This window comes from Acanthopagrus latus, chromosome 24 (assembly GCF_904848185.1).
Source record: "Acanthopagrus latus isolate v.2019 chromosome 24, fAcaLat1.1, whole genome shotgun sequence".
NCBI classification, from domain to species: Eukaryota; Metazoa; Chordata; class Actinopteri; order Spariformes; family Sparidae; genus Acanthopagrus; species Acanthopagrus latus.
This window is the reverse complement of record NC_051062.1, coordinates 9,609,628-9,633,957: the sequence shown is the minus strand read 5'-3', so window position 1 is coordinate 9,633,957 and position 24,330 is coordinate 9,609,628. Positions and strand designations below refer to the sequence as shown.

General features: G+C 42.9%; 3 protein-coding genes across 9 annotated transcripts; 2 read left to right on the top strand and 1 right to left on the bottom strand.

Moving 5' to 3' along the window:
- The first annotated feature begins 1 nt into the window (after position 1).
- On the top strand, positions 2–6,842 carry LOC119015466 (B- and T-lymphocyte attenuator-like). Of its 6 annotated transcripts, none has more exons than XM_037091451.1 (10): positions 25–159; positions 784–887; positions 993–1,039; positions 1,123–1,655; positions 1,761–1,901; positions 4,349–4,666; positions 4,881–4,922; positions 5,069–5,191; positions 5,304–5,338; positions 5,430–6,842. In XM_037091451.1, the coding sequence occupies exons 4-10, from the start codon at positions 1,559–1,561 to the stop codon at positions 5,766–5,768; spliced, it is 1,095 nt and encodes a 364-aa protein (XP_036947346.1). In that variant the 5' UTR covers positions 25–159; positions 784–887; positions 993–1,039; positions 1,123–1,558; the 3' UTR covers positions 5,769–6,842. The 6 variants fall into 6 exon arrangements, with proteins under 6 accessions (XP_036947347.1, XP_036947350.1, XP_036947346.1 ...); XM_037091453.1 differs by having other exon boundaries at positions 993–1,416; positions 1,507–1,655; XM_037091452.1 differs by having other exon boundaries at positions 2–159; positions 809–887; positions 993–1,655.
- A 141-nt stretch (positions 6,843–6,983) lies between these two features.
- On the top strand, positions 6,984–10,198 carry LOC119015469. 2 transcript variants are annotated; one of them, XM_037091459.1, is made up of 5 exons: positions 6,984–7,176; positions 8,383–8,700; positions 8,823–8,867; positions 8,955–9,065; positions 9,193–10,198. In XM_037091459.1, exons 1-5 carry the CDS (start codon positions 7,101–7,103, stop codon positions 9,279–9,281), a joined length of 639 nt encoding a protein of 212 aa, XP_036947354.1. In that variant the 5' UTR covers positions 6,984–7,100; the 3' UTR covers positions 9,282–10,198. The 2 variants fall into 2 exon arrangements, with proteins under 2 accessions (XP_036947354.1, XP_036947355.1); XM_037091460.1 differs by lacking the exon at positions 8,823–8,867.
- Positions 10,199–12,653: 2,455 nt separating this feature from the next.
- On the bottom strand, positions 12,654–24,327 carry LOC119014923 (OX-2 membrane glycoprotein-like). The gene is made up of 7 exons (XM_037090371.1): positions 24,164–24,327; positions 23,922–24,054; positions 22,484–22,807; positions 21,704–22,033; positions 20,118–20,402; positions 19,539–19,640; positions 12,654–14,642 (listed from the first exon to the last, which is right to left on the bottom strand). The coding sequence occupies exons 2-7, from the start codon at positions 23,989–23,991 to the stop codon at positions 14,638–14,640; spliced, it is 1,116 nt and encodes a 371-aa protein (XP_036946266.1). The 5' UTR covers positions 23,992–24,054; positions 24,164–24,327; the 3' UTR covers positions 12,654–14,637.
- Between the last annotated feature and the right edge of the window lie 3 nt (positions 24,328–24,330).

The window sequence follows — 24,330 nt, the reverse complement described above, 5'->3', positions numbered from 1 at the left end:
ACGTCTGCGCTGTTGTTCTAGAAATACTCGACTTATTTCTCATCAACAGTGACTTTTTTTTCCCTCACGTCTAAGAACTGCACTTGATTGATTGCTCGAATGGTGTATATGTCGCAAAATCAATTTTCATCTTCTCCCCTGAGATATTTACAACCACAGGTGAGTATTCCAGTGGTGGGAAGCAACTGTGTAGCATCAAGTACTGTATTACTACAAAGTTGAATACATGTACTTCACTTGAGTATTTTCTTTTTTTTCTGCTTTTAAAATGTGATGCAATGTTAGAAAAAAAACTAATCACAGTATAAAGTAGGTCAAATTAGCCAAAGGCGTCAGTAAATAAGCCAAAAGTTAGTACAAATATATAAACTAGGTAGCCTTTATGCTATAACACTCTGGAAGTCTATTCCAAGTACTTAATATTTTGATTTCGAGATATGTAATGTAAAAAGTATTTTTGTCAGCGTTAGACCACATACATTTAATTAAGATGTATGTACTTTTATGTCTGTAACAATTTGAATACAGGACTTTTATTGAGGTATTTTTCCAGATTTGGGTACGCATAATGATGCTGTTATCAAACAGAAGCCTACTCGTTTCCTTGCTTTGAACACCACAGGATGTTGTCAGAATAAATCAATTAAAAATAATATTTGACATGTTAAACACACAAAACCCTCATAATATGGTGCACCCAATATGATTAGCTGCACCTTGGAGTCCTGTATGGGCCAGAGTTAGCCCATCTTTAGCATTTCAACTTGTTATTTCTGCTGCTAGTTGTCTCTCAATCACAACAAAACAGAAGATGTAAGCAGCGTGGGATCATGGGAGTTGGTGTCTTGAAAGTCTGTCTACGTGACTCATGAATGCTCACAGACGAGGTAAGTTTGAGTCACGTCGATGTTAGTATTTTATTCACGTTATGTTCAGTCACATTCACTGACATCCTTCCTCGCTCTCTGACATGCTGTCTGACATTTTTCCAGACCACAACAAACCGTCATTTGGGAGCTGAAATGGGCCTAAAGTGGTAGTGAGTATTTTTCCAAGTTGTGGGTACTCTCCCTCCACTGTGCTTATATCTTCAAGGTCTCCCCTGTCCTGACATCCCTCTAGAGCCACAGACGGCACCTCTTCTCACAAGCCGAAGACTTACCTCCCAAATAAACAAAACTGGCTGCGCACTGTTGGTGAAGCGGTCCTTTCAGACCTGAATGAGGCTGACACGACGACTGATAGGCAGTCCACAGGCTGATGGTGTTGCCTGATAGAAACCACACGCACACATCAACGCACCGCTGTGCACGGGTTTGCAGGAGATGCAGATGGTGAACATGAAAGAAAAGGAGAGGGGAGAGGAAGTCAGCCTAGAGAAGTCTGAACCACAGACACTGCCAAGAAGTGATGAAGGTGCGCAGACTTACACAAGACTCGGAAATGAAAGGAGAGGTTATATGTGACAGAGGGAGACTGTAGTAAAACACGAAGTCTTTGCTGTAGCTGTGTCGTCGCAGGGTCTTCACCTCAAACTGCGGGAACCCCCTAATTTGACATGATTGGTTGCTTTGGACCTGCAACGTTTGCAGAAGTGAGACCACCCACCCGAGCTCCCCTCCACTGCTCTCGCTGTAAAGGGGAAAGAGGTAGAGGTAGGGAGGGAGAGTACAGAGAGTAGAAAGAGGAAGCAGCCTGTAGCTGAACATCTTCGCCACAGAACTTCTCTGTTTTCTGATTGAATAATAATGTGTTTGGAGGAACGCTTCCCACTTGGATTGGCTGCGACTGGGAGATGACGGTTCGTTGTCCGAGTGCTCCCATCATGAGGCCGAACCACTGCTGGACTGTTCTGCGTGTGTCCATCCTGGCAGCGCTGCTTCTCACCTTAAACGTTGACAGTAAGTTACAAGTTTTTGCACACTGGACTTTCTCAGTGTTTTTGTAGCGTTAACTTTCCTTCCTCTGCAGGTTTATGAAATGTTAAATCAGGCTTTTTTACCAAAAAGTCAGCTCATTTTCCAAGTAACCACTATCTGAATTCTTTTGCAAGGCCGGATTTCCGTGAAGGTCATGAACTTTAAAGCGCCAGAGGATTTAGATTTCAAAAATATCAAGCTTATACAGTTTTTAAAAGTTCACTCTACTCCTAAATCCAACGAGTGGCTCAGTTTGTCGAGAAAGTCGTGACGGATATCTTTAATATCCTTATGTTATTACCACTGCCAAAGATATAATTTCACCGCCGTCTGTTTATTTGCTGCTTGGTTGGTTGTTTTGATCAGCAGGAGAGCATTAAAACTACTCAGCCTGAAATAGACCTTGTTATGTTCTGGTGTTGATCCGGAAAAAGGGATGGATCCGGATCATTTTTCTCAGTTTTTTTGAACACTGCGAGATGAGTGCGTTTTTCAAAATGTTTGGTAATTTCTCAGGAAATCATGCATGGATTACAATTTGATGTGGATCCTAGGGGCACTTTGTCATTTTAATATTTACTATATTTAGAGGGAATAATACAAACCCAGAAATATGTATTTTATTCCATAATGGCTGGTTTAAGATTTGGAGGTATAAAGGGTTATCGAGTTTGATAGAGGATTCTTTTTCCTCATGTACTTAGAAATATGCAAATTTAATAATGAATATCTGCAGAGCTAACATGTAAAAACTGCAGAATTTCTGTTTCGTATGCTAAAAATGCTACTTTCGGGTTAATTTCTCCCCCAGCAGGAGGGTGTTTTTCGTCTGTGTGGGAGCTCGATGGAAAAAATTAAAACTGAGATTTAAACAAAGCAGCAGAAATATTTAAATGAAAACAATTAGTCATTAGCCTAATAGCTTGTCTACCCACTCAGTGTTCTTTGATGCGTCTGAATTGACTTTAACTTAAGAAAGATTGACAGATTCTATAATTTCCTGTATGCAATATGTCCGTCCTCAGTCAAAACTACCAGTGTGATTTATTATTCTAAAAAAAAAAAAAAAAAAAGAAGTGTTAGTCAGTCAGTCATGTATCTATCTATGAATCTGTGCTGTGATTTCCTTTTGTTTGTTTGTGGTCTGAGGGCAAAACAGATATTTATAGATGATTTATACTGAGCCAGCAGCATTTAGAAAGACACTTTGTTCATAATCGCCAGTGTATTATTAAATGCGGTGCACCAGTAATGCTAAAGCTGTACTGGCAGATAGATTTGAACACTCACCCCGTCAGCATTTGAGCGAGCAAACATTTCAAGGCGAGTCTAACACTTACCAACATTTCATCAAGGTCCATTTTGAAGCTTTTCTGGAGCTCTCAGTAATATCACATGATCATCGTCAGTAGATGCAACAAATAGTCAGTCTCTCTCTCTCTCTCTCTCTCTCCCTCTCTCGATGGAGCCAGAACAGAACAGGAATGTTTGATTTTTTTTGCTCAGTAAGAGTTGACATGCTGTTTAAATTTCCCCTGTTCCCGAGGCCCTCAACATAACGTAATATGCTCAAAAGCTCAGGAGCAGCGATTAAAATGCCCTTGTGGTGATGAGATTATTTTGTCAACGGCAGTTTCTAAGATGGAAAATTATACTTGAAGTTCAGCATTCATAAACAATAGACAGCTCGCTTAGCATTAAGTCGGACAAATGTTGCAGGTGTCACTATGCAAAGTAACAGGTGAGATTGATGTTCCCTGGAGAGACTGTACTCTGACAGCGTTGCATTCTCACTTCCCTTTCATAGTAATCATGTTCCGATTGCACCCAAAATTAAGTTGTCACAAAGTACTTTTCACTCTGTTAAGTCATGCATCATGTTGAGTGGTCTTTCAAAGACTTGCAGGAGCTTTGAATATTTTCTCTTGCATATTGTACGCAGTACTGTTTTTATATTTGATTGCAGGCGCCTAAAAACAAAAGGTGCGGCTGTTGTAAAGGTGGTCTGTGCTGCAGGAGGTTGCTTCATCCTTTTTGTGGGGTTTCAGTCAGTTCCATCACACCTGCAGCAAACACCGTCACTGCTGCTAGTAGCTAAGAAGCTCATCATCTCAAGATGAGCAAGTGATGATCCTAGCAAAACACACTTTAATGGACAGATATTGGCCGTGAAGATGGTTTCCTTCTCTCAAATATAATGGCATGAAAGTCACACATATTGTAGAAATGTTGATATGATGCGTGAGAGACACATGCAAATCTGAACACGTCTGTGGTTTGCAGAAATTCTAAATGTCATTCATGTTCACTGCTCACTGTCATTATTCTGTTATAATTAGCTGGTAACAGATTTAATTGCTCCATTACAGCAGTGCAGTAAACCGTCAGCTAAAGGTGAATGAACATATTCTTTCGTTTTGCTTTTGCAGGTGAAGATTGTGAGTTTGAAATCAGAGTACGTCGCAACACAGTGTATGAGACTTCCATTGGGGAAGAACTGAGGATTAACTGCACAGTTATTTTCTGCAACAACTCACCGCCAACAGTCTCCTGGTTTAAACTTGGGGAATCTGTTGTCCCTGTCAATGTCAGCAGTAGCAACCACATCAAAACAGAGTGGAAAAAAATAGACGATTCACAAGGGATATCGTTTTTGGTCTTTAAAAAGATACGTATGAGCGACTCAGGTGAGTATCAGTGCCAGGGTGGAGGCAGCATGGGCCACAACATCAACGTCTCTGTCTCTGGTGAGTCTGACTATTTAGTTAATTTAATATTTAATCAATTTATTAATCTATATTGAACTGAACTGAACCAAAAATCCCATGTTCACATCGTTCATCTTACATTTCTAACTGCTAGGGAATGATAGTTGAACAATTGCTGTGCTCCACTTGACATTCTCACTATTCACATATGACGTCACATCATTCAGACTTAAGACTCTGTATTGTCACATAGGTAATCGGGAGCACACCAATATTACACACAAGAATGACTCAAGTAAGAAATAAATCTACCATGCATTCATTTTAATTTGAATCCTAGAACATATGTTTTGTTCTTTAAAACCCTGTAGCCGACATGATTTCGCTTTAGATATACATCAACACATTGATGTTGAGTCAGATGTCCTCTTTGCCTCACAGACAGCCACATCTCTGATCCAGAAGAAGAGGATCTTTGGATGTACGTGTACACTGCTGCTGGGATCGTGTCATTTGTCATCATAGTCATAATTATATCTGTCATATCCATGCACGGATGTAAAGGTAAGACGTTCAGATGTATTATTCATAACAGAAGGCTTCAGCTCTCCGAGATGAGATACCACCAATTAATATTGAAAGCAGTGACTAAGTTCACCAAAATGTCTTCATGCAGGGAAACCAAAGAAGGAGACTCAAACAGATAATCAGGTAGGACACGATACAGATACACCAAACCTACAGCCGCCTCATCCCATTGTCATTTATGTACAGATTTTGATACTGTTTTGGATGTTTGCAGTACATGGCGATCCCCATGGTCGAGCAACCCCCTCCACACGCCAGCGTCCAGGCTTTGTCAAGAGGAAGCCCCTCTGAGCCTCCACCTCGGAGATCTACCAGGAGGAAGACTCCGCCCTCACAGCCCAGCGAGTTGCCTTTACCCAGAGACAATGATCCCCTTTACGGCAGGGCGAAAAATGACAGAGAGAGAGCGAGGACTACGGTGGAGGAGGAGGAGGGGAGTTCTCTTGTGTACGCTGCTCTCAACCATCAGCTCCCAGCGAGGGCTGCTGCTCGGCCCCACAGGGAGATGGAGGAGAGGTCAGAGTACGCGGCGATCCGTGTTAAAGACTACTAGACACTAGAAGACCACTGACGAACATTTTCAAATCCAAGAGAACTCAAGAGGCAACACAAATCTCAGATACATTTCTGTAAACACAGCTCTTTTATCTAAACCCAATGATTGTACAGCACAGACATCCCAACCGACCTACCTGAGACTGTCCACAATTTGGTCAATACTTAAGAAACTCTGGTTTCCAAAGTGTTTCCACTCTGGCTTATTAGACCTCTGCTAAACTGCAAGTTTTGCAGAGCTGTGGTTGGAATTATGTGTAGTTATCATGTATCGTTGTGCTCAAAATGAGCTAAAACTCACTTTATCTGACTATGGCACACACCAACTCCATTCCGGTGCTCTTCATGTCCTCCCTACGTAGCTTTAGCTGCCTTCTTTGGTGCTCTGGTAGACTTCGGTAAACCAGTCACAACCCTAAAGAAAGGTCTAACCAAGCACAGTAAGAGAAAACAGCTCAACAGGTTTACCACAGATGTTTAGAGCTTTTAACATTCAGAAGTAACATCCCTGCTACAGCAGTAGTTCACACGACTAGCTTCAATATGTTTTGTTACCTTGCTAACACTTACATCATGTATTTTCCACCTTCAGCTACGTTTTACAAGAATTAAATCTACATTTGTGACCTGTTTTTTTAAAGTCTTCACCAAAAACCAAATGTGCTTTTTGCAGTCTGTCTACAACTAGTAGGGATTTGTTGGCGATCTTGGTTTGAATGTTTTGTGTCACACACTCCTCCCCTGTTAAATCTGTCACTTTGTGCTGTTGCACATCTATAACTTGAATTTATTGTTTTGAGTGACATAACACCTAATAACATTAATGGTTTTGTTTGCTTTCACCTGTGCAGAATGGTACTATCTCAACTGTTGACTCATTTTCTGACTCTGTGAATGACTACTGAGCATCTGCAATTTTGTTTCACAACCTGTTTAATTTCTGTAACTAAGATAATTAATTAATAATTAATAATTAATAGAGAATGTAATAATAATCTCATCGTTTTGTGCAATCAGATGACATGTGTATCCGTAACTGTTTGATTTGAATTAATAATATGTGATGCAATCACCGCTGACTCCCTTTTGTGCTGTTTACTCAAAGGTGTGTGTGCCAAAAATGTCCTTTTTGGGCTGTGATATGTACGTTAAGGGTATTTAGGTTTGTATAACATATTCTGTAACCAGGGGAGTGCAAACGCACAGACCATGGGTAATCCAAAACAGGAAGTGAAGTTAACCACATGTCACTTACGGTGGTATATAGAACAGACCTGCAGTATTAGTTGCTCTACAGAACAGGATAGCTTGTACTTGAAGTTTTGCCACCATGAGACTTAACGGCTGCCTGACGATCCTTCACATGTCCATCTTAGCGGCGCTTCTTGTCCATTTGGAAGCTGATAGTAAGTCTTTGTTATTCTATATTCACCCGTCAATCAGAGGAGGTCTTTGTTACGTTGTTTTTTGTCTTTCTGCCTCCTAAGGTGTTCACAAGTATGTGTCAGAAATTGTGTTTGACAGTGTTACAGGATTCAAAGGCTGAAAAGTTTTTTAATATTATCACAAATACAGCTAATATTTAAGATAACGCAGCATGAAACCTCAACACGGAAATGGATTAATGTTCATTAGGCTGGAGTCAATTTAAGTGAGTATGTATAGGTGATAAAATATATCAGCCATATCTTTTAAAAAACTATTTAAGGTTGTAGAAATATCCTGAAAATGAGCTTTACTTTGGTCCATTTGTCTTTTCCCCTGGGCAGTCATTGTTATTTAAGCAGATCTTTTGCTGTTCTTTCTCTCCAAATTTTTCTCCTTTATTGAGACCAGCACGCCCTGATCTAAACCTGAAATTACAGTTTTGTTATGTAAACTTCATTATATTAAGAGAAGTTGTTTCCGGTAGTAGAGTGGCGGAAGAGCGCTCTAACCACAAGGGTACTATAGGTGACTTCCTGACTGTCTGATGGTCACAGCTGCAGCATTGACAAAAACCATCAAACGTCTGTGATCTAATTTTTCTCCGTACCACTCCCACTGACCTTTTTTCAAAATGTTCGATTAGTTTCACTCGTTTTCTAGTCAGTGCTTGAGGTTGAGTTTTACATCCTGATTCTTTACAGTCAGTGAAAGACACTTGGAGATACAGCTGATGTTCAAACATACTGTCAAGAACCTTTTAAATTATTCAAGTAAAGAAACATGTATACGCGACTTTGGCTTTGGGTCCCAGAATGACATTCATCAATGTTCAGTCCCTTGTGTGGAGACCTTGTGATTGAGAACTCGAGGCTTCAGAACTGGAGTCCACAAACCAATTGGTGACACTGTTCCTTTTCTTATATTTGCTTATAAATGAGAACTGTCGAGTCATGTTTTATCTGTATGTTTTGTCATTTTCCTTTTGCAGGTGATGATTGTGACATTGAAATGAGAGTGCGCCGCTCCACAGCATAGCAGAAATTCTAAATGTCATTCATGTTCACTGCTCACTGTCATTATTCTGTTATAATTAGCTGGTAACAGATTTTATTGCTCCATTACAGCAGTGCAGTAAACCATCAACTAAAGGTGAATGAACATATTCTGTTGTTTTGATTTTGCAGGTGAAGATTGTGAGTTTGAAATCAGAGTACGTCGCAACACAGTGTATAAGACTTCCATTGGGGAAGAACTGAGGATTAACTGCACAGTTATTTTCTGCAACAACTCACCACCAACAGTCTCCTGGTTTAAACTTGGGCAATCTGTTGTCCCTGTCAATGTCAGCAGTAACAGCCACATCAAAATAGAGTGGAAAAAAATAGACGATTCACGAGGGATATCGTTTTTGGTCTTTAAAAAGATTCTCATGAGCGACTCAGGTGAGTATCAGTGCCAGGGTGGAGGCAGCTTGGGCCACAACATCAACGTCTCTGTCTCTGGTGAGCGATTCTTTTCCAACTCCTCAATGATCAAGTTTGAAGTCGTCACTATTTGCCAAACAATCAGGTGGAAGCTGTGTCACTATTTTTGTGGTAAAAAAACAATCTGACGTGTTTTTCAGATGTTGTCGACTATAACTATGTGTTGGAACCACATGAGAAAATCAGTACGGGATGAAAGCTGATTTCTCTTTGCACACAAACTAAATCCACATACATCGATGCTTCTTCGATGTCATCTTTTCATCCTACAGGACCTGCTTTCTATCCTGCTTTCCCCCACTATGCGTTCCGCGTTGTTGGAATCGTAGCGTTAATCATCGTGGTGATGATCATCTATGTAGCATCGAGATCCGGGTGTAAAGGTAAGAATACCACATGCGGTCACTGTGCAGCAACCCGAGAAACGATAACATGCAATAAAAAATGAATATGTGACGCTACATATTCACTCTGATGATTCTAATAACTCATCATCTCTCCTGGTGTCAGTACGAGGTGTCTGCAGTGAGAGAAGATCCAGGATGGCGCCAAATCTGAGCCCACATCATATCTATGAAAACGATCCCACGATACCTTGACATCAAACTGCTAAGTTAAATGTCAATATTAGAGCTATGACTAATATCAAAACTTTTCATAGTGTCTCATTTCAAAGTTTTGTAACCTGTAATATGTATCAGATTTATTGATGTTTTCACTGATTTGTGTGTCGAATGAGTTTGTCAATGCTGCGCTGTCATTATGTTTGTGAGTTACATGCTTTGTGAATGACAGATTGGGTTTTCATGACTTTAGAATAATTCAATTATTTTATACAATGAAGGAACAGTGCACATTTATTCATAATGCAACGTGTGTTTGCTGTCACGAGTCAAGGCGAATGTGTATTTCTTGTAAATCAATCTGTTATAGTAGAGAAGTGAAATTTCTTAGGTGAGAAACCACCATTGTTTGTCTATGGCTGTGTGTGTGGGTGTGTGTGTGTGTGTGTGTGTGTGTGTGTGTGTGTGTGTGTGTGTGTGTGTGTGTGTGTGTGTCTGCAGAAAGTCACACGTTTACATGTGAACTTTGTTTTGCTTCCTGTACAGATAAACTCTTTGTGTGCACATCCATTGCAGATACCTTTTTTTTTGGTAATGGCCTGTTGATCTGGTGTGTGTGTGTGTGTGTGTGTGTGTGTGTGTGTGTGGTGTGTGTGCGTTCACGCTGACGTGTTCTTGCTTGAAACGGCTTCTTTTCTCGGGTTCAGCTTCTTTGCTGCATTTGGGAGCAGACAGACAGTCGACTGGTGCACAGGAAGCAGAATTAAACCACAAATCACAGAATCTACTAATGCTGTAAGTGTTGTCTCCGTAAATGAAATAAATCATAAACTTCTACTCAAAGAGTCAACTCAAACTCAGAAACACTGTATTTGGTTCTAGTTTATATGACAACCAAGCAACAAAGTGATTAAAAGCTCAACAGTCGGCTGGTTTATGGAATATTTGCTAACTTGTAGGCTAATTTGAGGTATTAATTAATGTCTGCTAGCAATCTAATTTAGCAAAACTGGCTTAAAAAAAGAGTGAATGTTAGCTGACATGATTAGCAAATGAAAAAAAGCAAAACAATTATCCAAAATTGATCTCATTATTGACTGCAGTGTGCACACGTTCACCACATGGGGCCCATTAAATGCCATTTTTGAAAAAGTAAATGCTAAAGAGGGAAAGCAGGTGCATCAGTAAGACTTTCCATTCTTTGATTCCGTCACACACTCTTCCCTGAAACCAGTCGCGGTGCTAATGAAGTGCTGCGAATCCCAACACGGCGCCTGCCATTTTTCAATATGAGTCACCTTTAACGTACAGTTAATACACGGCACCTGTTTGAGCCAGACAACAGACGCGGGGAAAACCTTGTTTTTGTTCTATTTCAGCTCATCGCCAGATCAACCGATCTTCCACCCCGAGTCCAGGAAATGACGTCTTTCAGGTCAGGGTGAAACCAGATTTCACGCTCGAGAAAAAACTGAACCAAAAAAAAAAAAAAACTCAAACAACGCCCTTGATGTTGAGATGGGATTCTCTAAAGTTCATTAGGTATTCCTTTTCCTGAACACGAACCACAAAAAAAAATGGTAGTGAAATGTAGATTAAAAACTCTATCAGAGCATAAGAAGATTTACTAGTCGAGAGAGTTAAAGCAAAATAGACTGCAGCTGTTTAAATGCCCCCAAAAACCAATTCTGCTCTGATCTGAGCAGTGGAGGGGAGAAGTCGGACGCTCTGCAGGGGCTTCGTGAAGCACGGGGCCTGTGGGATGTGCTACCTCTGTGGTTTTGAAAGTGCTAAAAGTTGAAGCACTTTTTGCACATTATGGCGGTGGCAAAACATAACTGCACCCCACCCAACGTGCTGCAGTCGCCCACCAGCCACCGTGTGTCACGTGCAGGTAGAGGCTTGTTGCCCCCCTCAGGCCTGTCGACAAGGAAGTGAGAAAGCTTTGTGTGCTGGAGCTGTTTTCTCTTGATATAAGATGCCAAAAGATTTCACAGTTGGGCTTGTTTGTTCATTGTGTTATTATGGTGCTGTGGAATTGGAGTAATTGTGTGCAAGAAGTGTGAATTAAGGCCGCATAAGTCAAAGAAAATCTTGGGAACTCACTTTTTCCACAAGTGAAATAAGGTCTCCATCTAGTGGCGTGAAAGCAAAACTCCGGGTTCAAACCTGACGTCTCATTAACTCGGTGATGCCAGATTGAAGATAAATCAGCAAAGCCCTTAAAAATCATTTTAAAGGATAAGCCTTGATGATTTGTTAATCATTGTAATAATAAACCAAATAAATCTGCCAACTGCCGCGGTGTCTCCAGATAACAAAGGAACTGCTTACACGTACCCTTTCCTGTTTTTGTGAGGTTTGTGGAAACTGTGAAGGGAACAAATGTCTGTACGCACATGGAAGATGTTTGGAGAGACGTTACAACGCTCCAGTGAACACTGCAAAGTTGATTTCTAAAAGAGGACAGAGTCACGGAAACCAAACAGAATTAGGTTACCGCTCTCTTTAGAAAGAACAAACGTTAAATTGGAAATGTAGGAATTATTTTGGACAGCTTATTGAGTTTAAGCTTAGTTGTCAGTCTTCAGAATATTGACAGAGTTGAAGTAAATGTGTGTTTTTATCTGATAAACCTCTACATCCATGTCAAATAAACTCCAGTACCCAACACTGACATCTTCTAAATGTGTTCATCAACCATTTCAATGAATTATCTATTGTTTCAGCTTCTTTAATTAAACAATTTCAGGTGTTTATTCATTAGTTACTTTCAGCTGACTATATCAATAATTAGCTACTTTTCACCATTACTTCTTTCTGTGTATAACAAACATTTATCCATTAGCCTGTTTTAAGCTAACTCTTCATGACTCACTTGCTAACTGTATTTTTCATGCTACGCCACAATCTTCACATCTAACAAAAGCCCGTGGCAGCATGTCTACCAAAGATTACGCCTATTTGTCACCTTCCCCGTATTTTTCAAATGATTATCTGGTGTTGAAACTCAATTTATCCATGACTCACAACCGAATCACTCAAATCATGGCGTACCTGGAACAACAACAGTAGTGGATCTGGGTGTGCCATGTTTCAGACTATTTAAAGCTTTACATATTTGCGTTGGTTCGTCATAGATCATTGTAAAGAAGGCACCAAGACAGAGTTATGCCACTCGCACGGTCTGAGAGCGAAAGCGTAAAGTCACTGGAGTGGGTTGTGGAAGGAAATGAGTTTCCTCTTGTGTAAGATTCTGGTGAGGTTACAGTACCACCCACAGCCTTCATACACCATAATTCAGCTATTGCAAAGGAATCCCGGCTCGTTTGGCGATCGTTAGTATGAAACTCTTACTCAGTGTCTCCAAAACACACACCATTAAAAAAAATCAGCGGTGAAACGATGGCGTATAAAGTTTCAGGTTTTATTTCTGACTTCAGCACCGGTACAGGAAACTACGTACGGACTCTTACAGACAGGTGAATACTGATCAAAAAATAAAATACTGTAACACTGTTCACACTGACGACATGATTATTAAACTGAAACAGCAGGTAGACAACTTAAAGTATTTTTTACTTCAATATCGGCATTTATTAACATTTAAACCTTCTTTATATACATATAGCTGAACTGTAAAAGTTTAATTGTATCTAAAAGAGCTGTTTAATTGTTAGAATGTGTTTTTTTTCGTGATTAATCAAAGTTTCTACAACATTAAACTTTACTGTACACAGCCCCATGAAGGCCTATATTAATATTTATCCCAAATAAAAAGACGACACTGGTGCTCCCTACAGTTCACATTACTGCACAACACACGCACACACAGTCTCGCACAAACAGTGATTCACAGCTGCAGGTTTCATCCACACAGTGACGGTTTGGGCGGTGTTAACCACCGAACACAGGAAGGTTACAGGTCGACCGCCCGTCTCTGTCCCGCACAGCACAACACAACACAACAGCTATAAATAACAAACCTTTCATTCTGTCCCCACTCAAACTATCCTTTCAGTCTGAGTCACAACAGGGCTGCTTCGCTATAAGTCAGATTTTTATTTTCAGCGGTCCCACTGCTTTTTCTGGTTTACTGTAACTTGCACGTCTCGTTCAAAACTGGCACGGCACCCTTTCTAATCATCCCTCTTGCCCAAAAGCAACCACAAATAGAGGGTTGTGGGGTGATGTAATACTCTGTCGGGTCCAATTTGGAGGTCCGCTGCAATCAGGCCGCGCTGCCAAAGAGCAGCCAATGTGTATCTAAATAGGAGCTACCTCAAAAGGTCCTGTCGATCACAAGATCAGCGGTTTTGGTTATTTTTGTGCACTAGTTTCAAGTTGGAAGAAGCTGTACGACCCATGATTGGGTGTGAATGATACCTAAGGATGGAAGCGACTCAAACTCTGATTCCGTCTTTTGTGCTCTTTATGATCGTGAGGTAACATCAGCTCCTAATTGTTAAATGATTTATTGATTTATACTTATGTGTCCCGCAGGCTTCACATCACAGTCAAAAAACCCTTCAAATGGAGCAAATCAAGCTACACTGTCAAATCTGACGAGGTGATCTTACTCATCAAGTTACCTCAAAATTACCAAGTAAAGTAGACTATTAAGTTTTAACAACTTTAACTTATTAGTCTGCTTTACTCGGTCGTTTCAAGGTAATTTCGTTACTCGATTTTTTAAAGTGAAGTCAACTTTTACAATTTACATTGATAATCAACCTAAATTAAAGGTGCAATATGTAAGAATTGGCCACGTGTTGAGTTTATACTCCAATCAAATAAGGGGCACTATATCACCATGGTAACTGCTAACTACGCCAATAAATGACAAGTAATCTGAGTAGATGTAGTAGATTAGTAGATTAGTTATTTCCTCTTCTGAAAGTAGTATTACGAGACACCGGAGCTAGCCCGTTAGCATGCTAACACTGTTGTTTCTTCATATTCTGTTGATATTTTTAATTTGAATGTTTTAGACTTACATGTTGCACCTTTAAAATGTACATATAAATACACACACACACACACACACACACACACACACACACACACACACAGGACCTCCATGTTGCTAAAAGACACACTGATGCATATCACTCATCAAAGCAACTTCTCTACTGTTAGTGAAACATCTAGCGTTGAATAATGTGGGTTTTAGTTCTGTTTACGTCGTAGTAAATGACAAGACATATTTGTGTCTGCATTAGCAGCGTCTTCGCAGCTCGTGGGAGCAGAACCAGCCGTGTTGGCTCGGTTCTGTGAAAGCTCTGTTCCCTTCCTGCGCACGCTGAGCTGGAGGGCACGGTGCTGAGCAGCTAGGTCAGGCTCAGAGCTCGGCTGGACCTTCATCAAAGCAGCAGCGACGCCGGCCTCCAAATCAGTCTGGACAGAGAGAGAGAGATGGTCAGCTCTGTTCCAACAAACTTTCCACAACGCTTCATTTTCCAATTTTGAACTAATCACGCAGCCCAAATCCTTCCTCAGCAGCCTGGATGTCCTGTCAGGGTGGAAACCGGCTTCCCGATCAGACTTCATCGGTAAAAAAGATCGAGTGCTTTGAGTTTGACAGGAGGACGCCAGGTTTTTGGGAAGTTGGACCATTTTTCAGTATTTTTACCCGTTAAACAATTACAACATGAACACAAAACAAACTGCTGAAATACAGATGATACTATACTAAATACTGATAACAATTAAAGGAAAGGGAATGTCAGGTGATGGTGCTGTACGAGCTGAACAGTCAGAGGTCAGAGACTCTACAATACACTCTAAAGATATTGAGATATTTCACTCCAGATTAACCGGCTGATGACAAACCAACAAAGAGCGTAACGCTGGTCAAGATAAAAATGTTACTGCACATGTTGGTGTGATTGTTTAGTCCACAGCTCAGTCAAGAGAGACGAAGACAACTGAATTGGAGGTCGGTGTTTACAGAACATGAGATGGCAACTTTTTGGTCCAACAGCAGCACTCAGTCAAAAGTGAGTTTCCCAAGGCAAGAATGTCCCGACATCATGGGCAGAGGTTGTAATTACTCGATATCAATCCCACACAAGAATGCGAAAATAAACACAGCGAGTACGTACGTGTCCTTATCCACACACACACAACACCCACTCTGATCCATAAAGACCACATGTGCAACAATAATGAAACGCTGCAGGAATTCCACAGTCGGAGCGAAGCGCCTGCCACACCTTCATGTGCATGTGGTGGCAATGTGAGATGTTCACAGGCGACTCGCTTTAGGAAAAAAAGCCTTTAGTGTCGAAGCTGAATCGACACATGTGGCCTAAAAGCCAATTAGAGCAAGAGCGACAAGTTAGACCTGTGTGGGGCAGAGAGAAGGGAAATCAATCAACACCACAGAGGTGAGCAGGGTTCCTAAAAGAGAAAAAGTGCTTATTATTCAACTGATTTTAAGGTTAAAGATAATTTTTTTTTTAATTTGTAGGGAGCAGCAGGTGTCATGTTTTCCTTCCTTTGTGATATCATGAGCTGGTGTTATGTTTTCCCACCTCTAATCTCTAAGGAGCAGTCAGTGCTACCCTCACTTCTGTCCTCGCGATTCGAAGGTCGACCGAGTTTGCGTGTCGGACCGGATGTGGTCACTCCCCCCCAGCACTTCCTGTGGAGCTACAGATTGAAGCGTGCCACTGAAAACATTTGCTTTCATGAATAAAGGCTCCTATCTGTGGTTAACTTCCTCTCCTTGTAGCTGTGCCACCGCCGTACCTTATAGTCTGTACATCATCTCCAACCGGCCACACCAAAAATAAATGAAAATCATGGAAACGCGGACACAAATAGACCAGTTACATTTTACTGGAACAACCTCAGGCCTTGACCCGACTTCCCAGCCGCGATTGAAGCAGCCCGGGGCTGAATTACGCCCCCTGATTCAAAGGGAACCACAGAAGCCTCTGTGGCAGGCTCGCGGTGCGACTTCAGCCGCAGACATCACAACTTTTCAGGCCTTTCACGGTGGGTTTCTCTGCAGCCGAGCGTCTCAGACACACTTTAAATATTTGACAACACTTGAGTTTTACTTTCGGACAGCCGTACGCTCAGAGGAAGTGTCGGCTGAGGCAAATTGTTCTCAGTTATTTGAGATTATCAGCTTCAGCTTTACATATAAAGCCCCCGAAAAGCTATTTTCGCAATTAGCAGCTTACTAAATATTTAATTAAAAGGAAAACAAGACAGGCAATTTAAACCAAAGGTATCAGCGTGGCTAGCAGATCTGTTATTTTAAGTTTGGCGGACCAGTCCTTTAACTCTAACAGCCTTTTCTACAAGTTGTCTTTGTAAATTGAATCAAAAAAGCATTAAAGATACGTAATGCCTCCGAGTTGTACTGTTGTATTATTGCAAATACTTCCAATGTTTAAACTCAGGGAAATCTGTACTTTCACTCGAGGTTTCACTTGATCGGCTATCACTAAATCTTCCGTGGGAAACATTAGATACTCTGCCAGAAAAGTGAGCAGTATAACCAACTTGCTTCTAAAATGAATCAGGTCATCTCCAAATAAGGACGTTGAAACACTTTCCCTCCGCAGCTGCATCATCTTCCTTTAAACCTCAAATCTGAATCACATCACAGTAAAAGCCTGTTCTCCTCTGACACGTCTCAGCCGGGCCGAGGCCGGGAAATACAGTACGAGTGTGTCTGTACAGTCGAGTGTTGTTATCAGCTGGGCAGACTTTCAGCTCTGGGGACTCTGCCCTCGTTGTCGCTGCTCCCTCCTCCGGGCCCCTCATGTCTGTCCTCAGCCAAAGTCCGAGGGATTAGACAGAGAAAGGGGGTCTTTTCTTCTGTCTGCTAACTCAAGACAAACGAGACCAAAGACGCGGCCACTTGTTATTCTGCTCAGGATCCACGGGAGTTGGAAAGCGAGGGGAACTTGGGCAAAGACTTTCGAGCAAAGTGGAAAGTCTCAAGCTGACGGGGGTTTTGTTTGTTTCCCTGAGAAAAATCTATTTTTTGCGTTGACCCGGCTGTAATCTCTTCGAGATATCCTGCAGTGGATCTTGGCCGCAGATGCTGGGGCAGGAACCGGTCCGACACAAGTCAACACTGTCCCCGAGCTGTCTTATGAGTTAGGGCTGTGAGATAAACACACTCTTAAATCAACAGGATGATTGACTGAGGCCTTTGTTGCGGTTGACCCACGTGGGAGAATGAATGTCGGTTTAGGAACTTGCCATGATGAGGTGACGAGGAATGTAGGAACTGAGGTGACGTGTCAGTGGGTTTCCATGTTTCAGACATGAGGAGATGGGCGTGAGCGGCCTCTGCTTTCTTATCACGCAAGACAACAAAGAGCAGGAGGAGCTGAAGGCAAAAGGAAAGTCATTATTCTTCTGATGGGCTGTTTAGAAACCTTATAAGGATCCAAGGCGGTCTGATGAAAACATAAAAAATGAACTATAGTTGTTGGGATTTCTCTCGTGACTTTGTGTTGTGACACAATCCAAATTGCACGTTGCCAAATCGAGCGAAGCCCTGGGACCGTCCCGACCTTGAGACATCAGCTCCCACTTTTGTTTTTCTTCCTCTGCGGCCGCGACTTTTGTTTGGCCGGCAGGAGCACCAGCGTCGGCCAAGGCTCCCGTCACTGCCGCGATACGTTTGCTTCCCCTCGGCGGGCAGAAAATTTATGCTAAAGGGGAAGCGGGCACCGGTCCACGCAAGCCACATTACGCTGGCACCGGATAGTTTCCGTGACACCCGGGGCGGATTGTTGGAAAGGTGTGAACAGGAGTCAGGGGAGTGTTGGTGACACATGAGTAAGCACCCAGCCGGCCACCTCCGTGTGGGGAGAAGCTGCGAGTTGACCTTTAGCTCTCAGAGGGATGTGAGGCATTTCATGGTTGAACGCTCTCACCTTACCAACATGCGCCTACGCCATCTTCACACCTTCCACTGTGGTTTCTTTTACATTCTGCACAAGAATTTAAGACTGAGGTTTTACTTGTGGGAAGTATTTTTGAAAGGCCTTTTCAGACGCAGCAATGAGTCAACGAGTCGGAGCTGCAAAAACATACATATATGGTAGCAGTCAGTGTTTGTGATTAGCTGCTTTATACTTGCAGAAGTTATATTTGTGGCCACCTGGGGGCAGCAGAAACAAGTATTTTCATTTTGTCGAACAGCAGCTTATTTACACACACACACACACACACACACACACACACACACACACACACACACACACACACACACACTTTTAGCTCTGTTTTGGTCTCCACCACCTGTTGTAAATACGTGGCTCTTTAGCTGCTTAACGATCCACCATGTTAACCAGCTTTACTTGCTAAATTTGTCTTGTTTAGTAGTGTATGTTTTTTTGTGGCCTTGCACCTGGAAAAGATGCTGATGAGAGCAGTGAGAGGGAACCAAAATAAGAGATTAGTGGAGTGGAAAATCAAAACAAGCTGAAAGACACTGCATAAACTAGAGAGCTGGCACTGCAAGCGACCTCTCCCATGTACAAGCGGTCCTGCGATCCATTTTTTAATATAAAAATATTGACCACAGCAGCTTAGAGCCCAACTTTTCCCAGTCAGGACCGTCCTGGCTGAGGTCCTCTGTGGTCGGCTTGTCAAGGCTCATAAATCCCAGGATGTTTTTCAGTTTATGCAACCAGGAGAAATGTGAACATCATAATCGCTGCAATGACAAGAGGCACTCAAGACTTGGCCAGCGTGACGGACCACAAGATAAACAATGCGCTGCATTTCAGCTGAGGGTTTCTCTCCCATGATGGCGATCCTGTTATACAGAACTCCCATTGGAAAAGACTGTATTTAAGAATAATCAGCCTCTTTTACTCAGTTGTTGCTCTTTTCCCTTTAATTATGCGTCACATTCATACAGTCAGGCAGTCAGTCAGTCTTCTGCTCAACATCAACATTAAGATTTGCTCAACGTGCTTCCTTTCCAGTTTCTTCACCCACGTTTTCCTGAACTACCGGGGTTCAGAAACTGGCAAGGGGGAAATCCACCACCATATACTTTCATAACAGGAGCTGCAGTATTTTCGATGACACGCTCTAATTTACTCTTTTGCGAACCACTCCTTGCACTTCCCAGAATTCCTCTGGAAAACCACGGGAGCACAGGCATGACCTTGTGTGCAAAACGCTTCTATTACACCAGAACCGCTTTTTTTCTGGATGTAATCTCTTGTAATTAAATGACACCCCAGCAAAAACTATAATTACATTTAGTGAAGTCATTTAGGATGATTGATTGTGGTCGGGACTCACCGTCGGTACAGATGAAGCACTTGCAGAGACACACACACAGACAGAGGAGGAGGACGGCCGCCACGCCGCACACCGACAGCAGGATGACCATGGCCGGACCCACTGCAGCACACACACACACAAAACACACACCTACAATTAATCCACAGCGCTGTTTATGTTTTAAAACAACATCTGGACAGGACATGTTAGGTGGTGTGGTGGGAGACGAAATAATCCTTCTCGTACGCGGGGGGGACATTACAGGATCCGGGACCCCATCAAAGCGGCCACAACAACCCCAGTGATGGAAATAACTGAGAATAACACACATGTGGAGAAACAAAAGACTTCTGTCTGCTGCATCTCTGCACACAAAGATAGGATGGAGACATTTTGAGACAGTCTTGGTTGATGGTTCTACTCCTGACAAGCTTCTGTTGCACAAAATCTGCCCCTTTAGGATCAATAAATACTTTTTTGTAGGCTGAAACTGACCCGTTTAGGAAGTTTACATGGATTCCTCGCATTAAATCGTGAAAATCTGACAAAATACAATCTGATAAAAACCACTAAGAAGAGGATTCATAAGCTCCTCACTGTTTGTGTTGAGTGACACCGTGAGGGGCTTCGCAAGACCCTTGTGGTCCACGATGCACTTGATGGTCCGGTCGGCGAGCAGCCCTGACTGGAAAATCAGCGTGCTCGTCACTATCGTCGTGCCGTCGCCCTGCTCGTAGGCCGAGGAAATGGGCGGCCCGAGCGTCCGGTTGTCCCCACCAAAGTCCCATGTGATCTCTGCAGCCGGTCGGGACTGGGCGGTGCAGTTGGCCTCAGTGTACCCTGAGGAGGAGGTGACGTGGTTCACCTCTGGTTTGGGTAAAACTGGAAAAGAAAAAAACATTTTGATTTAAGAGATTACTCTAAATCATATTTGAGTGAAAGTAAAGATATCGTGTTAAAATATTACTTTGGCTTAAGTGAGAGTTACCCATATGAAAGTAATGTATCTGATGTAATCTGCAAAGTAACTTAAGTAATCAAAGGAGTCAAAAGTAGGATATTTGCCTTCAAACTGTAGTAGAGTGGAAGAATAAAGTGGCAGAAAATGGAAATACTCAAAACTGTACTTTTACAGAACTTGTGTAAATGCACTTTGCCTTTTTGCATTTAGTCTGAGCGACCCCAGCCAGCGGAAGGCAGAGACGCGTCCCTCTGCCTTCATGGCGGAGATGGACAGACGGAGCACATCGCCTGTCAATTGGCCCCCGAGGGCACAATGACTCAAGTTGTCCTCCGTCAGCCAAACAGAGGCCGAGCAGCTTTAGCTACTAAGTCTCTGTGGTTGCGTTTGTGTGTCTGGATCTCTGGTGCCGTCAGTTTGGACAAAGCTTGTTTAGCAGAGCACTGAGAAGCAAACACACACACACGCAAACGCACAGACTGAGGGCCTTGTGTCTCGGGGAAACAGTGCGCCACTCATCCCCTGGGCTTTCTCCCAAATTAATCACCCCCTTCCCCCCTCGGTGACACCCCTCCCTCGGTCAACAATATCACTCACAAAACACACAGACGGAGAACGATAAACACTCACTCACGCTCTTGGAAGGTTCGCTCACGACTTCTAAAAGTCTGAGCCAGCTCGATCACAGCGGGACGGGGTTAAGTGTTGCAGAGGGACTTGAAGCGCAGGTCAGAACAGTAGTTTAATGACTGGAGTGACTCTCACCTCAGGGCGGCCTGTGTTTTGTTTATACACAGCGTTTCCCTTTCCTGAGCTGAATCTGGGACACACACACACACACACACACACACACACACACACACTCAGACACACACATTTCCTCTCTGTCTACAGTAACTCTTGAGTGTCACTTAATGGCTTCTGTGGCCTTGGAGGATCAGTTCAGAGAGGATGATCACTCAAGTGGCTTCAATTAGAGAGCTGTTGTTTTTGTTAGCACAGATAAACCATTTAATGTGCAATAAGGAGCCGTTTAGCTGTTAGCTCAGTTAGCTGTGCAGCTAGTGGTAGTGTGATTTGACTCTGACTGGACTGGGAGCTCAGTGTTGGTGTTGTGTACTGCCATACTATCTACTCCTGAGATACAAATTTGATGGAGGCTAGCTGGTCAGCATGCCAACTTCCACTAACTTACTACTACACGTCTCTGTACTGTACTCACCGTACACCGAGAGGCAGGCGGTGCCGCTTTTGGTGCCATCCGGGTACGTGTGGAACTCGCAGGTGTAGCAGGCCTCGTCCTCCGTCCTGACCTGCTGGATGGTCAGCTGGGTGTCATCCAGGCTGCGGCTCAAGCTCACCCGGCCCATGAACTGGTCGGTTATGGTCTGGTGGCCGCCCTTGGCGTAGGCGGCCACGGTGGTGGTGTCGCCCTGCTCGGCCGTCTTCCTCCACAGCACCTGGAGCACCCTCTCAGGGAGGCTGTACCAGCAGGACAGGGTGGCCGTCTGCCCGCTCATGGCCGTCTTGTTCCCCTCCAGGCGCACTTTACCTGAGAAATGAACACAACAGAATGTGTGATTGCATATTAGCTGAAAGTGGGTTTACTTCTGCTTTACGAGACTGCTGTTTGTGAGGAGCCACGCTAACAGGAGGAGTCTGGGAGTGATAAAGAATGTGTATGCACACATTTTACACCAACAACAGGAAGTGCCTCGGCTAGCGAGGTGTGTGGGTTTTCTCCCCTGCTGGCCTCAGAGTTCAGACCTCAGCTTACTGCTTCCTGTCCTGTAAGGGGTCTTGTGAGACAAACACACACTCTTTGTCTTTGTTGGAAAAAAGAAACAATAGTTCAGATGTGAGGTGTGAGCTGCAGCACTGACAAACGCTTACAAAAGATAACTTGTTCTTTAAGAAAACAGAAGCCAGAATCCCCCCAAAAATAAAGACCAATTTATCATCTTGGAACATTAATCTGGAGTTCCGTGAAAACCAGACTGACCGATGACGCTGACGCACGTCTTTCCTTCCTGTAGTCCCGTTGGATAAACGTCAAAGACGCAGCGGTAGCAGCCCTCGTCATCAGGCCCCACCTTCTCGATGGTGATGGAGCTGCCGTCGTTGTGCGAGGTGGTGAGCTGCACTTTGGGGTTTGTGTGGCTGAAGCGGATGGGTGAGCTCTGCTCGTACGCCAGCAGGATCTTGTTGTGCCTGTTGTGCCAGCGCACTTGCCGCACAGTGTCGCCTGCTGCAGTGGTGATGTTGCAGCTGAGGAGGAGGGAACCACCGGCGTCTGCACTCAGACGGGCAGGAGCTGTCACCTCACCTGAGTTCAGAGATCACATTAGTAGCCATTAACTAACAAGTGTCTCCTCCCTGCTGTAGTATAACCAACTAAATGCAGAAAATACTATCATCAGCCATATACAACCACTTTCACCATGCTTGTAGGGATTAAATGTCACATAAATATGGCTGTGAATGATATATGAATACACCCCTCGGTAAAAACCTTCACAATATAGACAGGAATTAAACTGGAAAGTTTACTGTATGCAAGAGCTGCTGGAACGGAAATTTCTGGCTCAGACGAAGAGAAAAAACTAATTTTGAGAAAACTTTAACTTTACTCGAGGCACAAAAATTGGCGTTGAATTCATACACAGAACAAATAAGGGGCAGCATATCACCAGCAGCTTATTGCTAGAATAACCTCAACCTGCTGCTAACTGAAGCTACCCATAGCTAATTAGCTCTGTTTGCCTTGAAGCTAGCGGTCCAGACTGGGAGTGCAAAAGCACCGGGGAAATGTTGGTGTTTACACCACTAGGACAGGAGATTTTGACTGTGACCGGCCAAGGCTAGCTGGTCAACATGCTAACTACACATACTGTATGAATAATTGACTTTTAAATGTGCTTTTAATACAAAATTACTTTTAATACAAACATTTTAAGATTTAAAATGTAATAACTGGCTACATGTCAAGTTCTAACTGCTGCTAACTAGAGCCACTGTTAGCTATTTAGCTCAGTTAAACCACTCAGCAAGCGGTCAGAACCGGGAGCTCAGAGCACCTGGGAAGAGTTAAGACTAGCTGGTTAGCATGCTAAAAAAAAATCTATATATTCTTAGCTTACATTTTCTTTTGCTTTGTTTTTTTTTATTTTTTTTATTATCTTTTCAAATCCATGTCAGATAAACATAGTGGAGTGTAACGTACAATATTGTTTTGTAAGGTAAAGTTTTGTAAGTAGAAGTATAGAGTAGAAGAAAATGAAAATAGTCAAGTATTAAGTTCTAAACTCTTTACTCAGTAGAAAGGAAATTAAACTCATTATAGTTAGATTTTACAACATGTTATGAAACCTAAAATCATCTTGAGAGAAGTTACAGTCAGTTTAATGCACCGGAAAGCACAGGTTGGATGGAGGAGATACCTTTCGTCCTGGAAACAGCCGTCCCTACTATCCAGAGCAGCAGGCACAGGTGCAGGGCAGGTCCACACATCGCACACTCAGCCGGGGTTACCAACTCACACCAGGTCCCAGTATCACATCCAGGCCGCTGCAGCTGCAAACACAACCACAACCACAACATCAACCTCAAACTAGCATGTGGCTACATCATTGAAACACAAAAAAACAGAAATGTGAATGAGGAGGCTGTGTTCCAGATGTACCCCCCGTCAGCTGTCCAGTGTTGTGACTTGTTGAGCTGCTGTTGGTCAGCGCAGTCGCAGCTGCATCTTACTGGCACGCCGCCTGCTGTCAGAGGAGACATGAAGCCAGAGGATGACATGAGGCGTGATGACGGCATCGTCTCAGCACCGTCACAGATTACTCTCTT

Coding starts and splice junctions, on each gene's coding strand:
- LOC119015469 (XM_037091459.1), top strand. CDS start 7,101: ATGAGACTTAACGGCTGCCTGACGATCCTTCACATGTCCATCTTAGCG. Junction 8,701..8,822: donor CATCAACGTCTCTGTCTCTG/GTGAGCGATTCT, acceptor CGTGTTTTTCAG/ATGTTGTCGACTATAACTAT. Junction 9,066..9,192: donor ATCGAGATCCGGGTGTAAAG/GTAAGAATACCA, acceptor TCCTGGTGTCAG/TACGAGGTGTCTGCAGTGAG.
- LOC119015466 (XM_037091452.1), top strand. CDS start 1,559: ATGATTGGTTGCTTTGGACCTGCAACGTTTGCAGAAGTGAGACCACCC. Junction 1,656..1,760: donor TAAAGGGGAAAGAGGTAGAG/GTAGGGAGGGAG, acceptor ATGTGTTTGGAG/GAACGCTTCCCACTTGGATT. Junction 4,667..4,880: donor CATCAACGTCTCTGTCTCTG/GTGAGTCTGACT, acceptor ATTGTCACATAG/GTAATCGGGAGCACACCAAT.
- LOC119014923 (XM_037090371.1), bottom strand. CDS start 23,991: ATGTGTGGACCTGCCCTGCACCTGTGCCTGCTGCTCTGGATAGTAGGG. Junction 22,034..22,483: donor GACGTGCGTCAGCGTCATCG/GTCAGTCTGGTT, acceptor TTCATTTCTCAG/GTAAAGTGCGCCTGGAGGGG. Junction 20,403..21,703: donor CGCCTGCCTCTCGGTGTACG/GTGAGTACAGTA, acceptor TTTCTTTTCCAG/TTTTACCCAAACCAGAGGTG.